At 48.2% G+C, this 17,121-nt stretch overlaps 1 protein-coding gene across 1 annotated transcript in view; it reads left to right on the forward strand.

The window, feature by feature from the left end:
* Window positions 1-15,671, forward strand: part of LOC307232940 (ADP-ribosylation factor-like protein 15) — a 102,135-nt gene extending 86,464 nt beyond the window's left edge. Inside the window, exon 5 of the mRNA XM_080004154.1 lies at window positions 15,269-15,671. Coding sequence (XP_079860280.1) covers window positions 15,269-15,421 — 153 coding nt within the window. The 3' untranslated portion in view covers window positions 15,422-15,671. The remainder of the gene's footprint in view (window positions 1-15,268) is intronic.
* Window positions 15,672-17,121: the final 1,450 nt, after the last annotated feature.

Consider the following 17,121-nt stretch of genomic DNA (forward strand, 5'->3'; position numbering starts at 1 on the left):
TCTGGATGGGAAATAGGAAGCCGTCGCCGAATTATGAAATAAAAAGCAGCGCGTACGTCTGCGCGAGGACCAGAGGGCTCCACAGGATCCTCGGCGGCGCTGGCGTTTCCTGCCGTGACGAGCCGTGAGCTGTTACCCAGTCACCTTCAAGAACCCCTTTGTTTTTGTCTTTGGTTTTTTTTCCGGAGGCCCAGGCGAAACGTCCGTCCGATCCTAAAAAACGGCCACCCGTCCGCGCGTCGATCACTCTGCCGACGGCGATACGCGCAGGCTAAGGGCGTCGGACGTTGGCCCGAGCGGAAGTGAACTCCTCTCTCCGTCGCTGCTTGCACACCGTGAACTTTCGGGTCTTGGCACTCTTTGGGTGGACGCTGTGCTCCGCTGACTAATTTGGCGCCCGGTGTCGGAAAGTTTCGTCAAACGTCTGGCACATGGTGTGTGTCATTGTGGCCGGTGACGCTGGTGACTGTAGGTTGCCGCAGCGGCCAGCGCATTGGCGGAGCGGGCGGTGAGGCAACAGGTGAGGACCAATCAGCGGAACCCGGGGACGGAGACGGACACGTTTTCAGCAGCCGCGTTGCCGACCCGGCGGACATACCTCGGACTTGCGTCACTGTTAGAGTTGGAAAGCGGCTGATTTTAGCCAGCTGGGTCATGACAACAGGAAGCGAGGTTGTTTGTGCACGATTTGGGGGGGGGGGGTTGGAATCGGGTCATCTGTTTGATCAAATTGTGTGTCGATTCTTTTTTGTCGATTGATCCGCGTGATCCCACCGAGGCATTCCCTTCAGCTGAGCGCGCTTGTCTGCGTAAATATGCAAATCTGCTTTCAAAGTTTGAGAAGGAACTTGTGGTTATGATGGTGTCACGGCTTTTTTAATACTCTGCGTCTTCTCTGGGCCGACCCCCGTCTGCTACGCGTGGGGGATTTTTCGCCCCCTCCGCCTTTCCGCTGAGCTGCCTTTTCCCGGGCCGAAGCCACAGCAGAATCCTAGTATCACTGTCGCTTGTAAAAAGAGAGGATGATTCAAAGGGGGGATTATTTAGTTTTTATTATTATTCTCCCCCCTCAAAGGGTTACTCTCCCTTCACACTCGCTGCTTCATAAACCTTGACGACGCAGAGACGGTTGTGTCACCGCCGTGGCGAACCCGCCCTTTATTTCGTTGCCAAAAAAAACGAGCGCGGCCCGGTACTCGACAACAAGCGCGTAAAGCGCGAGCTGACCGCGGGAGACCGAACTGAAGCCCGAGCCCTTTGTCGACACGCTGGCGTCACGGAGGTGATTAGGCATCTCTAACAGTTTGGGAGCTTGCGGCGGGGGCGGTACGTGCAGCGCGGTGCAATGGCCCCGTCAAACGATCCAGCAGATGTCCGTAGCCCCTCAAGAGTTTTGCCTCTGCCATGAGAATCATTTAATGTTGCAATCCCATCCATCCTCTCTCTGTGACAATTAAAGCGGCTTCCAAAGTGGCGCGGGTCCACGCTCGTCCGTCTTCGGCGCCGTGCGCGCGCCTAGAGCGCTTGCAGTAATGCAAATCGGAATTTTAAGATTCCTCCGTAAACTTTTTTTTTTTTTTTATATATATATATTTGGGGGGGTTTTTTTGCAAACCCGTCGTTACAGAGCCCTCCGGACATGCACCGCGCACTGTAAAGATACGGCGGATACGACGATATTTGCTCTGGTCGCTGGTTTAGAGGTCAGGGGTCGGTGGCGTTCGCCAGCGTGCCGCGTGCAAATGCGATGTAAATAGTTGCACAGTCCTCTGGAGTCTGCGACGATCGGGGAACAAACTGCGATTGTGTCGCGTCATTAAAGAGGGGGGGGGGGGAAAAAAAAAAAAAAAAAAAAGAGAAGTTGAACGTGACCTTTGGAACATCGTGTGCCGTCTCCGAGGCTGAGTTCTCCGGCTTACCTCGTACGCTGAGTGAGCAGGCGAGACGGATGGAGGTTTTGGAGGGGAAGGACAGGGGTTGAACAGCGGGAACCCAGACAGGCGGAGAGGGAGGGAGGGTGGTGGCGGTGGGGGTGGGGGTGGGGGGGTCAGGTGGCGTGACTTTTCACTCCGTGGCTCGCTGACCTTGACAATGGAGCCACGGCGGGCGACTCGGATAGCTCTCTCCGATGGCGTCGCTCGCTCTCTCTCTCTCTCTCCCTCTCTCTCCCTCTCTCTCTCTCTCTCTCTCTCTCTCTCCCCTCCCCCCCCATCCCTCTCTCTCCCCCGCCCGCCTGTCCCTTGCCGGCTGGCCGTGGCAGCGGCTCACCCTCCTCTTACCTCACGTCTGCTCTTTTTCCAGACAAGCGGGTTTAAAAAGTCAACTGCGTATTGAACCGTCTAGACTGAAGCCACCCCCACCCCCACCCCCACCCCCCACTCGTTGACTGCTGGCTACGGTGGAAAAAAGGGATGAGATGCAGGTGACCTTACTGAGCTCTGTCCCCCCAATTATTGTCAAGAGTAAATGACGGCGTGCTGACCACCTGACCACGTGCAGCAAGCAAACGGAATACTGTTTAATTGTAACAAAGCTGGATATTTCTTGGCAAATTAGAAGCAAATATTCGTGACCTTCATGCATTTATTTACAAGCATTACAGTATATCCTGGTTCCTAAATCTCTGCATATAGAGTGCCGCAGGATTTAGTCCTCAAACCCGGAAGTGAGTTAGTATTTTCCCGCTTCCCTCGTCTTGGAGTCAGTAGTTTTTTTTGGGGGCTTTTGGTTCGATGCCTGAAATAAGGTGTGTGGTTATCACAAGCTTAAGAGATTTTTTCCGTTTTGTTCTACGCACATAAAAAACGTCAGTAAATACTCCACTCATGTATGTATGTGTGTATGTACATATATAAACTGTGTGTGTGTGTGTGTGTATTTATGCATTGTGTATGTGTGTATTTATGCATTGTGTGAGTATATTTATGCATTTTGTGTGTGTGTGTGTGTGTGTGTATTAGTGGTGGTGACGTTGAAGTCATGCAACCGTGGTGTAGTTCATTTATAACCTAATGTCAGCTTTTAAATCCTGGCGATTGCTTTTACGCTTAAAAAAATCATCAGTGGTTTCATTTGTGAAGATGATCTTGCTGAACAAAACGTAGTATCATACATAGCCCCTGCAGTATCATAAAGGTACGTTTGCCACGGAGCTTATTTTCTGCAACAATCCAAAACCCAAGGGAAGAATCCCAGTGGCTTTTTGTGGAGGGGAGCGGGGCGGCGCTGACTTCCTGGTTGGCTGCAGCGCTACGTCACCCCTGCAGCTCTGCTGCACTCAAAACGTTGACTGTGGATGGATGATCACCCTGGTCACTGGTGACATTTAATCAACATAACTTGGGTCTGTGCCACCATTCTTTGTGCCACCATTCATTTTTATTTTTATTTTTTTTATCTTTTTAACTGTCTCACTTTAAACGAGGGCATGCTCTCAGCGGCCGACTTCCCACCGTACCGCTTGTTATTCTTTCGCTTGTTGGGTTTTAGGAGTGATTATAAGGTGCTTTTCATGAGTGACCGAGCAGTCAGCAGCCACCTGAGTGATGGACTCAACAGATGCTTGTCTTTGTGGTTCTTTGCGGTTATGCTGCGTTACAGTGTGCAGCCACAACGTGTGACGATTAAAGATTGTTGTTGTTCTTCTTCTTCTTCCAAAAAACAAAACAAAAAAAAAACACGGTAAGGAGATGGCATGTCGTCTGGCATTACATGTAAGCCACGTATTGGTATCTGTTGGTGCAGTCTTGCATGCTTTAGACACTGTGCTCTGAATATTAAGGTAGTTGTTCCGCCTAGTAGTAATGGGTGGTCCCTAGTCTATTAGGATGTCTTCAGTGGTCTAACTAATCAGTATTTGTTTTCAACCGTAATCTTTATCTGTGGTACGTCGTGTGCCGCCACCGACGACCAATTGTGACGTTGTGTGTAAAACACTTTTATTTATTTTTTGTTGTTGATCTTAAACTTTAAAGTGCTAGTCTTGTTGCTGGACTACTTCATGCCCTCGCTTGTAAAGCTTGGTGTTGATGGGTGGATGTCCAAACTCACACGGGCGCATTAAAAAGGGAGTCGGCGGCTTTGGCGTCTGATTTCTTTATTACGGCAAGTGGAAAGTTTAAAGGATGGGTTCGCCGTTTTTTGGGGGGTTTTTTCACGCCCAGCTGTAATTGAAGGCGTACGGTGGTTCCCGTCGTAGCGCAACCTCACCCAGCGCTTTGTGATCACGAGGCTTAGCAGTCTGCCCCGGCTCCTCGCTGTGTGTAAATGCCGCTCAACCGGAAAATGTCTGAAGCTGTAAAAATATGAAGCCTTATTCTTGAAAATAGGAAATTGGTATTACATCCCATGGGTCTGAGTGTATTTTTTTTTTAAACATGTTTTAAGTAACTATTGAGTAGCTATTTGCTAAAATAATCCATACAAAGTGCAGAGGTTTTTTGTTTTTTTTTCGCTATAACATAAAAACTGTGAGCTTCTCGTTTTTGCAAAGGAGATTTAACGGCCGTTTTTATGACTAAAGACTTTGGCCTGTGGGGCTCGCATTCGAGCACAGAAGCTGCGGCCAGTTTCTCAATAGTTAAGTGTGAATTTGTCCGAGCATTAGTTGCAAATTATCGCCTGGGTTGGGGAAAGAAAAAAAAAAAAAGAACGGCAAAGAGGGTAATCGAAATAGGGATGGAAACTGGACGGAAAACTGTGATGTAACATCTTATGTGAGATCGAGCCCACGTTGCATTCCACTATTATACTTTTATATGGTCTTCAAATTCCCCTCCTCCGCTCCTGTTCTCGGTATTACCTTACCTTCCGATCATTATTTAATTTCAGTCCTATAATAATATAACCGAAAATACCTGGTGTTTGAGAATACTTGTCCATTTTGGCCTGTTAAAGTCCGTCAGGATTGCAAAATGTTTAACTCATCTTAACCAATCTCCTGTGGGTGTAATGAACATATAATGAGTTGCTGACATACATCGAACATATAATCAATCATGCGTCCCACAAAGCCTGTGGTTTTTATTCTCGGCGCTCCGCGAGCCCCGCTTGCTTTAAGGGCCGGGGAACAGAACATTACCAGACAGCGCCGAAAGAAAGGCGAAAAAGCATTCGCCCCGGCCTTGTTATTATACGCTCTTCCCGGAAGGACTCTGGAAAGGAAGAGCCGGAAGGTTTCCACTCGCACGGCCGACGACCGCAAGTACGCGCCGACGTCAATCTCCAATTATCGCGTCGGGAAACAAGAGAGGGGTGTTGTGCGTCTGTGCCTTTTGCAAGAGAGGGAACAGGGGGGTTTTGCAGATCCCCCGAAATGGATTAGGAGCCTCTGCCTGCTTTCCGGCTGGAGACCACCTGCTCCACAGACGCAGGGGCTCGGTGTGTTACAACAGCCTCAACTCTGAACCTTCATTTCCGCAAGAGCTTGTCTGATGTTTTCATATTACACAGGCTATTTTAGAGTTGAACTCTTTTAGCCTGTGATTGCATCTGGCCGCTTCATGGTTTTTGCCCGTTTCGAGGGCGGACCGGGCATTAATGCGTACGGGGAAAGGCAGACCTTCGGTGTTATTGGAGATCTCTCAGAGGTGTGCCCCGCGCTTGATCCATCCTACCTTAGGAGGCCGGGGGGGGTTTGGAAAACCAGTCGAGCGCTGCATATTGATTACCCCCTCGAGACCGACTTTTCGAAGCGCAATATGTGAACCTACTTAGGGAACTATTGTTGTTTCTTTGATGCCTTTACTCCTATACATCTTTGTCTTTCTACCATCAAAACCCTGCCTCCCACCGACATCCCTGCTCCTTTTGCAGCTCTCTCCCATACAACCCCTCTCATCCTGTCACTCCTGGACTGAAGGTCTCTCCCTCAGGGAGGTTAAGGGGCACCGTGCGTGAGGGGGTAGTGGGCAGGTTGTGGTGGCATCGTGCGCCGCTTTTCCCACACAGCATGCCTCAGATGCCGGTGAACCCTGACCCCCAATGGGTCCGCGCTTCAAATCAGCGGGAGGAGTGATTCAGCCGTCCGGACCCCATTCAGGGCTGGACTCTCCGTTGGTCCAAAGCGGAGAACCCCCCACTTCTCTCGATCTCTCCCGTCCCAATTGTGGTCGGTGCCCTCCTCTTTGTGTGGTCAAGCACAAGCAGGGTCAGATGACCAGCCGCCACTAGCCAGGACAAGACTTCCGAAAAAACCTATTCAGCCTGCGATCCGACCACCCCTCCCCGGCTTCCACTTCTGACACACAGGGATCTAACACTGAGAATTGGGGGGTTCTCCTCTGTGGTCTTTTTCAACCATTGAGACTCAAACCATTGACAAAAAAAAAAAAGAATCCCTCCCCTTGATGGCAAAGCAATGCTATACTAATGGGGAAAAATGCTTTGAGATTTTCATCTGCCCACTACAGCGAGGGTTAAGAAACATAGTGAGTGCATCCTCCGAAAATGATTTTGTTCATTTATTTTTTATATACCACACTTTTGTTATTATATTATAAGTGATATGAATATTGGTAATCAAAACAAGTATGGTAAAATAAAACAACTGGAACCTCGCCTGTGACGTGGTTCTTAACTTTGTGACATTCCTGTGCTTCATTGCCTTCCATTTCGAGGAGCTGGAGGCACAGTCGTTAGTTTACAGAAAACGCACACCAGTTTCTAAACACAATAACGCAATGCGCTATGGTTATGATTATCATTAGAAGGTATGCAAGGCAAAAGAGGAAGGAATGCCCAAGAGAACCCTGAATTTCAAATTATAGTCCCAAAACGGGGGGAGGGAGGGAGAGGGAGAGAGAGTGCAGGCAGCAACCTGGCGCATGGTTTAAATCTTTTGATAGAGGCGCTGCATGCTGTGTGCGCAGGAGCTTGCAGCAGCTTTCAAGTTGGTCAACTGTCAGGACCAGGGAGTGAAAGCGGGGCCTCAGAGTGAAAAGGGTAGAGGGTCCCACCAGGGGGGTCCGTGGGGAGGGGGGTGGGGCGGGGTCGGTGCTTGTGACAGACCTCCTGGGCTTTAAGGACCTCTGTGTGGGCCGCTACAGCACAGCGGGCCCCCTTCACAAGCGACCGGCAGAAAGCGAAAGGGAGAGGAGGAGGCGGAGGAGGCGGAGGAGGAGGGAGGGAGGGAGGGAGCTTCAGGGGAAAGTGCTGGCGCGATTGCCCCTGCAGCAGGGAGTTTGGGCAGGTTGCCAGCTCACCCGCTGAAGTCCCAGAGACCAGATGTTTCTTGTCAGGGGGCTCTTGGCCTTTTATAAATTGAGTTACTGTAAATCTGTAATAAGGCAAGGCAAACACAGATTTGACCCAGCCACCCCCACATCCCTATCCCGCCTTCATTGGCTTTTTTTTTTTAATGTTCCGCAGGTCAACCCCTGGTGAAGGGGGTCGTGGCCCAGCCATTGACCCTGCCAATTAATTCTCCATCCTGCATAAGAAGAGGGACGCTTTCCTTTCCCCGTCGCGTCTGCTAACCCCCCCCCCTTTTGCCGTCGGCCAAAGGCCCCATCGGAAGATTTTCATTCCTGCATCTGAACTGTAACGTCAACAACGTCTCCGAACCTCCCTCCTTGACGACTCCCCAGAACCTAATCTGAAAGCGGTTGCTATGCGGTCAAACATACCCATGGCTCTGAGATTGATCCTACTGTAATGGCCAAACATAACCAGTGGGCTCGAGTGTTTTTTCTTTTTTTTTTTTTGTGTGTGAAAAGCGTTGGTCTCAAACTCAAATGACCTGGGGGCCACTGGCCAGGTTTTCTTCCTCCAGGGGGGCCGCGTTGAACTTCATGGGAAAACCGGCCTGTTTCTTTGTTTTGTTTTGTATTGTTTTGTTCTCCCGCACATTAGTGAGTTGACTCATAATCCTGTTAGACAGTTATCTTATGATCTATTTCATTCTGTTTTATATTTTGAAAACATTTACTACATTTTTGCGGATTAATTTACGGGCCAAATTTACAGTATATTTATCCCAATGTCGCGGGCCACGTTAAATTGTCACGTGGGCCGGGTGTGGGCCCCGGGGGCCTGTCGTTTGAGACCACCGCGCTAAAGGGTTGTGCAGCTCATCCACTCCTGGCAGGTTCACGACACACGATCGGACCCTAAAATCGTCAGAGTAAGTTCGAACATGTTTGCTCGAAACAAACATCCACCGTTGCCAAACGCTAGACTCGAGGCTTGGATCTGAGGTAACAGGACTGCCGCTGTTCTGTGTTATCCAAAAAAAAAAAAAAAAAAAATTCAAAATAAAACCATTTGCGGTTGTAAAAACAAAGCAAAAGAATAAATAAAAGGCCGGCTTGCTCATTTGTACAAATGGGAATCTTTTCAGGAGCATCTTTGGGATACATTTTCAGGACGCCGGCCTATATGGAAAGGACATTATAACGGGCCCTTAAGTGCAATAGCATTGTTCCGAGCAGCGTGCTGAAAGGGTCAGCACGATGGTCCCTCGTGCAGTCTAGCCGGGATTTATGGCACCTCTGAGGACGTCCCTGACCTGGCAGTGGTCAATACTCTTTGAAGACGGTGTGCCGATACTGGATCACTTTGAACCTGCGAGCCCAGCCTGGGGGAGGCCCGCGCTCCAACCCGAGTCATCCGGGACGGTAAATCTGCACACATCACGGATTTTTTGCAACAACACGGGGACTTCATTTCGTTGTCTGCGTAGGCCCCCGCAACCGAGAGTTCTAGAACCCTTGGCCGGGTTCCAGGGTGGCTTCTGGGCGCGTTGGGCCTCGGCGCGACGGTTATCTCGCTGAGGGGTGAGGAAAGACCCATTGCAGAGCGTCTCTGAGAATTCTCTCTCTGTGCATACACTTGGCCGCGTGTCCCGTCCACGCCACCCTTTTATCTTCATTTATTTTTGCTTTCAATACTGGTGTACTTTCGAATACCGTTTTTCGGTGTGCCGTGCCACCCGCTCGCTACTCGTGCAAGGTGCCGAACGCTTTCCAAATTCCACACCTCACATAACAAACAAAGGTTATCGAGTGATCCCCCCCACCCCCATGCGCGGCTTATTCCCTTACTTAACAGGTGAATGGGGCGTCGGCTGCCTTGAGAAAGGCTCGCCGACGATAATCCCCTTTCCTATAAAAACGCTCGACGGTCGCCCAAGGTGTCGCAGCCGCGCTTAAATAGACTTAAGATGTTGTACCCGCGGACCGGCACGCAGTCCAACGTTTTGAGTTAAAGCCTTCCCAGAGTGTTTGTTTTTTTATCAAGTGCTCCCCGCCCGGGGATCTGTGGGCTCTCGTGTCTTTAAGGCTCTTTATGTTAGGCCGAAAAGCAAACAGAGGCATATCTATTATATGTTAAGTGGATCTCGTGTTACACCTCCCACAACCCCACACCTCATTTGGGTTCAGCCTCCTCTGTGGGACTATCCCAGGTGATGGATATCTTCACCGGGGGCCGACGTGTCAGGGGATGGAATTGATTGTCTCGGATATTTGAGTCTTCCACTTTCTCTAGTCCGGAGACCGGCGGATGATTCCATCTCCAGTCGATGGGGGTTTTGACAAATGTGATGGATGTTTGGTTATAGTACGAGAACTTGAGTATATGAAGATACTACTGCTCTACGGTATTAAAATATTTTAGTTCCGGCGTTTTTGTTGTGTGTGGGTTTTGTTTGTTTATTTATTTTATTTATCCATAAAAGCATGTAGAACAGGGCAAAGCGATTCAAAAGATGATTCTCAAATTATAAGGTAAGACAATAATTAATTGAAGAGCATTTATTGTATGCGTTCGTACTTCGCACTAGGTGTGGAAACAAGGGTGTTGTTATTTTTGAAAGGCGCTTTGAATTTACCTTGACAAAAAAACCCTCCGAGCAAATTTCCTCCACTTTACTTCAATGAGTTTATTGAGTAATGCTCCTTATACTGAAGGAGAGTTTTAATAGTTTGCCAGCAGGCAAGTAGTAGTGTTTATAGGTGTGTGTGTGTGTGTGTGTGTGTGTGTGTGTGTGTGTGTGTGTGTGTGTGTGTGTGTGTGTGTGTGTGTGTGTGTGTGTGTGTGTATCTGCTTTTATCATCTCCTCTTCATGCTTTGGCTTCCTCAGCATCGCTAAGAGGCAAAATGATCTCAAGTGAACATTTCCTGTTCTTGCTTTAATAACCAAATTACTTAAACAGGAAGGGGTTACTAGTATGACTTGATATTATTGAATTTAGTTTAGTTGGTTATTTTTTCTCTCGGACTTTCGGGCCCCCTGGGGGGGCGGGGGGCTGCTTTGAGATTGAGACACCACAAAGAAACACACACACACACACACACACACACACACACACACACACACACACACACACACACACCCGGATGAGCAATCGAGAGTTGACAGCGCGAGTCATTTAACTTTCTTTCGCGATACCAATCTGCCGTCGGAGAGTATCCAACAAACTGGGGTCTCTTCCATCTGGCTTTGTTGTTAACCTCCGCAAAGGCAAGGCTATAGAGTTCCCAAATACCTCTACATAGCGAAATACCATCGAACCGTGGCGCGTCTTTTTCTTTGCCTTTTTCTTTGCCTTTTTCTTTTTTTCAACCTCAATAAGATCCCTAACATGATGTGTTAACCGAGTGGCTTGTCAGTGTGTGTTCCGCTGGAGCTCCGCCACCGCAGCGTCGAGGAAGCTCCATCGACCTGGATCACCTCCGGACAAGCCCGGTCTGGAGACGGTTTCTACGAATCTCCCGTAGGCCCACGACTCTGTGGGTGATTGAGAAACTAGAATTGGCCGGTGGCACTTTCGATTCCCGGGGTTTTCCCTGATAATGTCATAGAAAGGTTTGTATTTACTGTCGTGTCAGGGAACGGGAGGACGGACTTTGGTACAGCTGGCAGGAAGCTGCTCATTTGAGTTTCAAAGAAAGAACCGTGAAGTGACACAGTGATTGCGTGGAAAACAGTTGCGGTCAGTTTGGTTAAGTTGGTTATAATTGCAGCTCAGGAGGAAACGCAACATTGCGATGTCATAACTGGAAAAATAAAGACATATTCATTTGGTTACCCAACTACACAGATAAGAACTTTATTTTAAATATGTATTATTTAGCAATTTATTTGGTGCATAGCCAACTCCTTTTCCTCCTTTCCTGAGACAGATTGTTTTGTTTTTGTTTCTTTTTTACCTTTGTGCCTGCCCTTGTTAGTTTACTATTGAAATAAAGACTTGGACCTAAATAAAGACTTATACAGATAGACCCTATAGGTAGTATAGTGCTTCATAGGTAATATTTAAGAAACTATAGGATAATTACATGAAATTTTCCAAATAAAGGTAATCATAACATATTGACTCCTTCCTAGGAAATTATTAGGAAAATAAGAGACCATGATCTGATCTAAAGCCTTACCCAATTGCTTAGCAACTCATAATTATATTAAAGCGCACTCATCAAAATCATAATGCCCTTTAATTGAAGTGGACACACATTTGAGCACCACCTGTTGACTCAACTCCCCAACCACCTCCATACCACTGCAAAGCATTAGATTTTAGAATTAAGTGTGTTGTCCGGTGTAGGGCTCTTCTCCACAGCCTAATTCATGTATATCTTTGGTATATCTGTTTGGTACCAAGCGGCCAGACAGGGGCTGACCGAGCCTCTCCTTTATCTACCCTTCTATCTCTCTCTCCCTCCCTTCATCTCTTTCTGCCCTCCCTACCGCCCTCCCCCCGCGCTAAGTTGGTCACTAGGCCAGACCAAAGCTATGGATCCATGCTACCTGTTCCCCCTGTCAGACCTGCCCGTGGCCCTTACAGTGGCCATGGCATGTCATTATCTGGCATGGGCTGGAGAGCAGCTGGGCATGTGGCATGGACAGCCATCCTACAGTCATAAGGCCACAAAGGAGGCTCGCCAGGGCTTAAGCTTAGCTGACTAGCTGCATGAGGACACCTTGAAGGCATTAGGTGGCACATTTTAAACCCTTAAGTTTTCTCTGTCAGTGCCTAATTCACCTTTGAGCGAACTGTCTCATATTCACCCGATGACAGATGTCTGACACAATGGCCATAGTAGTTATAAATTCTTAATTCACACATTTCTAAAGATGTGTACAATGATAGACACAACACAAGTGATTAAATTCATTTTCAATTCTAATGGATTGTTTGTAGATTTTAGGAGCAAGAGTGGAAAATAACAAAACGGGCATGTCTGACATCAAGTAATACTAATAACCCCTTCTTGTTTATGGAATAACATTATTCAAGTGAGACCTGGAAATGTGCACTTTTTTTCCCAAATAAGATTTTTCAAAATCACTCATTGGAAAAAAAGCCAAAACATAAAGAGGAGCTAATACATAGTAGTAGCATAATGGCAATACAGTAAATCATACACCACTATTCTCAAAAGTCTGGTAAATTTCAATACACCTTAAAAATGTGCTGCATAGCGCCCGGTCCTCTGCAGAGCCAGCAAAGTCTTGGAAGCTACTGCCCAGCTATCCAGTATGTACCCGCTGCCAAACCAAACGGGTGCTCTTGATTTACCTCCTGGCTAATAGCTTCCCCACTGCAACAATATACCTCGTTGAAGGGGGAAATATGGCTGAACTCCAGCAGCAGATAGTTGACACAATCACGGCTGGTTAGAGTAACTTTTTGACAGTCTCTTCCCAGGCGTAAGCGGCTTTCTCCCGTCCGCAAGACATGGCCCGGGGTCCGTATGACCTAGAAGAGGCTAGACTAGGTGACCCAGTGGTCATCCCAGGAGCCATCTGGCAACTATGTCTTGTGGAGCTTACCCATTCAACTGCCTCACGCAACTCCTTAAGGCGAGCATAAGTGTGCTTAGGAGGACTTAATCTCAGGGAAACTGGTTTGGGCCACGCTGGGAAGTGAGTGGGGCTACACCCATTCACGGGGTCACAGGGTTCCTTCATGCACGGTCGACTGGGGTCTTTTTGGGGACATACCCGCCCGGCCCTCTCTTGTGAGTCAAAATCTCTCTGTTAAACCTGACCAGCTTGAAAGGCTCTATAGCCACCTGGTAGAAGAAAATGGGCGAATCCTTCGTTTCCCAGGCAATTTCACTCAAAACACAAAACTATACAGTAACTCTACCGGCATTTGAAGTCTCTAATGTCCTTGTTAGGATGGTTCAAGTCTGTGTTTCGCTGCCAAGCATTACATTCGCTGTACTTTGCCCATTGAGTCCCGGGTGTGTTCTGCTGGGCTGTGCGGTAAGGATGAGCCGGTCTCCACTCACACAGAGGTCACTGCTGGCTGCTTGACTGTCTGCCAGTGCAGGGGCCAGAGTCTTCCAGAAGAGGGCCTTGGCCACAGGCAGACAAGAGAGCCAGCCAGACAGGCAGCCAGCCGCATCGTCTGCAGCCTAGGTCTGGGGCTAGAGCCGGGACTAGGGCAGCTCAAGTTACCCAGACAGATTTGTTAACACTGTTTGGGTCCGCTCAGCTTTCCAGCCAGGCCTCTGGGCCAAACGCGGCTGAGGTGACTTAATCTGTCATTAAACTCACGTTACACCCGGACGGAGACTCTGCTCAGGGGGGCAGAGACGGGCTCGCTCTCCCACTCGCTGGCATGGCTTGCTGGATTTGAGCAGACACAAAGGATACCCCCCTCCCCCTCTCTCCTCCTCCTTCTGTTCCCCATCCTCTTCATGCCACACACCATGGCACAGCCAGACAGCCCAGCTAGGTCTAGACAAAAGCAATTTCACTTGAAGTTGAAAAGTCATTTGACCGTGTGACAGGCACACTTTTGGATGTGCTGGTGCTTCCAAGGTGCACAAAAACGCCTTCACCGGTTTTGTGCATATTGAGTTACAAAACAAACCATCTTCGATCTGATTTGGAAATGCATATATATATATATTTGATGTACTCTATACTTTGCTTTTGTGCACGGCTACATGGCGTTAGAGTATAAGCAAAGTTGCTGTTTGTGCTCCATCTGATGGGTACAAAATTCTCTGTTCAAATATTGTGTAAAATTACATTTTCCCTCTGGTAAATTACATCCATTCACATTTGTGGTTTGAGTGGTGCTGATGGAAGCCCGTTTATTGTTAAACAATTATTTTTCAAATATTTCAATAAGTGTTAAGGAAATATTAATTTGTGAAACATGCGATTATTTTAAATGTTATTAAAATGGCATAAGTACCTCATTAATTGCACACATTCCAATAAAGAGTGTTTTCTTGTTTATTGCATCCGTGACATGGATCTGCTCTCATTAGACGCCGTTACACAAACATCCAGGATGACGACGCTGTGCTCACTGTGGAGATCCAGCGCTGAGCCCATTACGCTCAGCGTGAAACAGTGAGAACCCTTAACAACCCGCTGTCCTTCCAGCGGGGGTCGGAGACACTTTCCCTTCACTCACATGTGTCAGCGCAGAGCAGCTGGTTCTGGTTCTGCCCCCAAAACCTTCCCAACCCCCTTCGCAAAGGACCTCCAACCTATTACGACCCACCGGGAATTGGATTAGGACGACATACGAACTTTGTAATCAACTCTTCGAAAGCAATTACGCAAAATAAAGATGTATTTGAAGGAAAATGGTTTTGAGTGAAGGCTGGGCCTTGTCGGCCGAGTCTCGACTGTTTTGTGAATATTTGTGGGAAGATCATTATGTGTTCCTCAAAGAAGTCAAATTAAAGTAGTTGTAAGTATGAGGCAGAAGACTGTGTAACTCCATCTGGATTGGCTTCTTATAAAATATAATTCTGTGATGCAATACAACTGGTGCTTTGGTGGCTTTATGGCCTAAAATACTTCAATTGAGAAGAACAAAAGTGAGTCATTTCATTGATAGTGTTTGAACACCACTCATAAAGGTACTTGGACTTCATAGCTTAGATAAATTGGAAATAACTATTCATTTCAGAATATTTAAAAACAATTATTAATTGAATCTTAAAGCCACATTGAACATTTTTGGGCTATTGTTGTGAACGTGCACTTACTCTGGTTGAGGCTGAAAGCTGCTTTGAAATCAATGTTGGGCTTCTGCGGTTCATTGGTTCTTATGCAACAGTTGGTAGAGTGATTTGATTGACCGGGAGCTTTTCCATACGGGCATTTTGCCAGTCACACCGGTCTCATCAACTCATGGAATCCCCACGAAAGCCATGTAAATATCACCCCGGGTCAGAAATGACCATTTGGGAAAAACAGCCTCGTTGACAGAGCCCTGGTAAAGAATCGACTCCTTCCTCCCAGAGGTTGTGCGTATCGATAGTGACCCGGCGTTCTGCTTCTCCCCGACAGATCAAGAAGTACTTTGAGCTGGAGCCGCTGGCCAGAGGGAAGCGCTGGATCCTGGAGGGCAGCGCAGTGGACAACATGGAGGCCGTGAAGGAGAGCTTCGCTCAGTTCATCGGCCTCCTGGAGGACAAGGACACAGAGCCGGCCAGGATATGAGCCTGCAGACGCTACCGGACTCTAGTGGCTGACGACAAAGAGATGCACACCACGTCCTGCCAGTGCACACACACACACACACACAAATGCGTGCACACACACAAACGCGCACACATGCACAAACACACAAACAAATATGGCAGATGTTGGCCTCTGTGTGAGCTGTGTGGTGTTGTGTCGATGGTTGTTCCGCGCCGACTGAAGCCCCCTCGACCCGACGCAGCCTCCTGTCGGACAAGTAATCCAACTTAACGGCCACGCCGCCGCGATAAAACGGATGGCATTCCTCCAGTTGTCATTGGACACACACACACACGCACGCACGCAGGCAGGCACACACACACACACACACACACACACACACACACACACACACACACACACAAAGAGGATCCCAGATCGTCTGTAAATATGTTTAACATCTTCACTAATTACTTTACAGGATGTTTGGGTGAGCACAGTTGATTGTCGTTCCACTTTAAAGCTAAAACGTACTGTATGGTTGTCAAGCGTACTTCTCCTTTTTTGACGTCGTAACAAGGAACGTTGTCGCGTGACGGAAGTACATCGTCCAAAGCCTTACGTGTTATGTACAGTAGCTACATATCGATATCTAGTCTGATTAGTCTTAATCTGAATTTGATTATCCCAAGGATCGTCGTGCCCATGCAAACAAGCGTATCGCTGTATTCCCTGTTGTGTGACCAGGAGGTGGTTCTGATGGCGTGACGGGGGGGGAGGGGTTGAGTCCATTTTTTTAGAGATGGGAAGTCTAATGGGTTGTTGTTTTTTTGGGTTTTTTTCTAGGGTGAGACTTAGGATATATTTTCTAGCTCGGTATGTTAACCTCTGGAGACTACCTTTTAGATGACAACAGTTTTTTATATATCACTCGTAGCGTCAGATATGAACTCTTCATAATCGCGGACTAGAGAAAACGCCATTGATTGATGCTTCATGTACCCGCAGGTTAGAGGAATGTGACCAATCCTGGCTTCATTTCAGCGTCTGTTTCAGTGAATTTCCTTTCTCTTTCTGCCCTTTCTTTTTTTTTTAATTATTATTATTATCTTGTATTGTCTCGTATTTTTTTTGTTGTCTGTCGTTGTCGCTCTCCTCGGGTGGGGGAGGAGGCGGCGGCGGCTCGCACCTCGGCGCTCTTCCACCGGGGTGGAATACAAACTATCAATCAGCCGCAGCAACAGCTGCATCTGACAAGTCCCTGTCTGACACTCTAATGCCTTCCACCTGTCTGAGAAGACCCCTCCCTGTCTGCCACCTCGCTGCTGTCGACCCACCCCCACCCCCACCTCCACCGCGGCCCGACCCACCAGGACCAAAGGCCCGTGGCCCCGAAACAGTCCCCGTCCCCGTCGCAGCGTCGCTCTCCGAGATGGCGCTCCTCCGGCGACGCCGCGGGTGACTCTTAACTCCTCGATACCAAAACATTCGTCCGATCGTCCGTCTCCTCCTCCTCCTCTTCCCTGGAAGCTTGGTGGGCCTTTTTCGTCGCGGTTGCTTCCGAGGCTTTCTCAAAACTTTTTCCGCAATTTGCGGCTGAGTAGAGCTCCGCCGCCACCACCGCCACCCCCGCCACCCCCCACACCCCCCACACCCCGCCAAGAAAAAAAAAAATCGGAATCCATTTCTTCTGAATCTTCGTTCAATTGTTTGAATGTGAGAAGCGTTGGTGTCAAGTG

This window comes from Zeus faber (genome assembly GCF_960531495.2).
Source record: "Zeus faber genome assembly, chromosome: 7".
In the NCBI taxonomy this organism is placed as follows: Eukaryota; Metazoa; Chordata; class Actinopteri; order Zeiformes; family Zeidae; genus Zeus; species Zeus faber.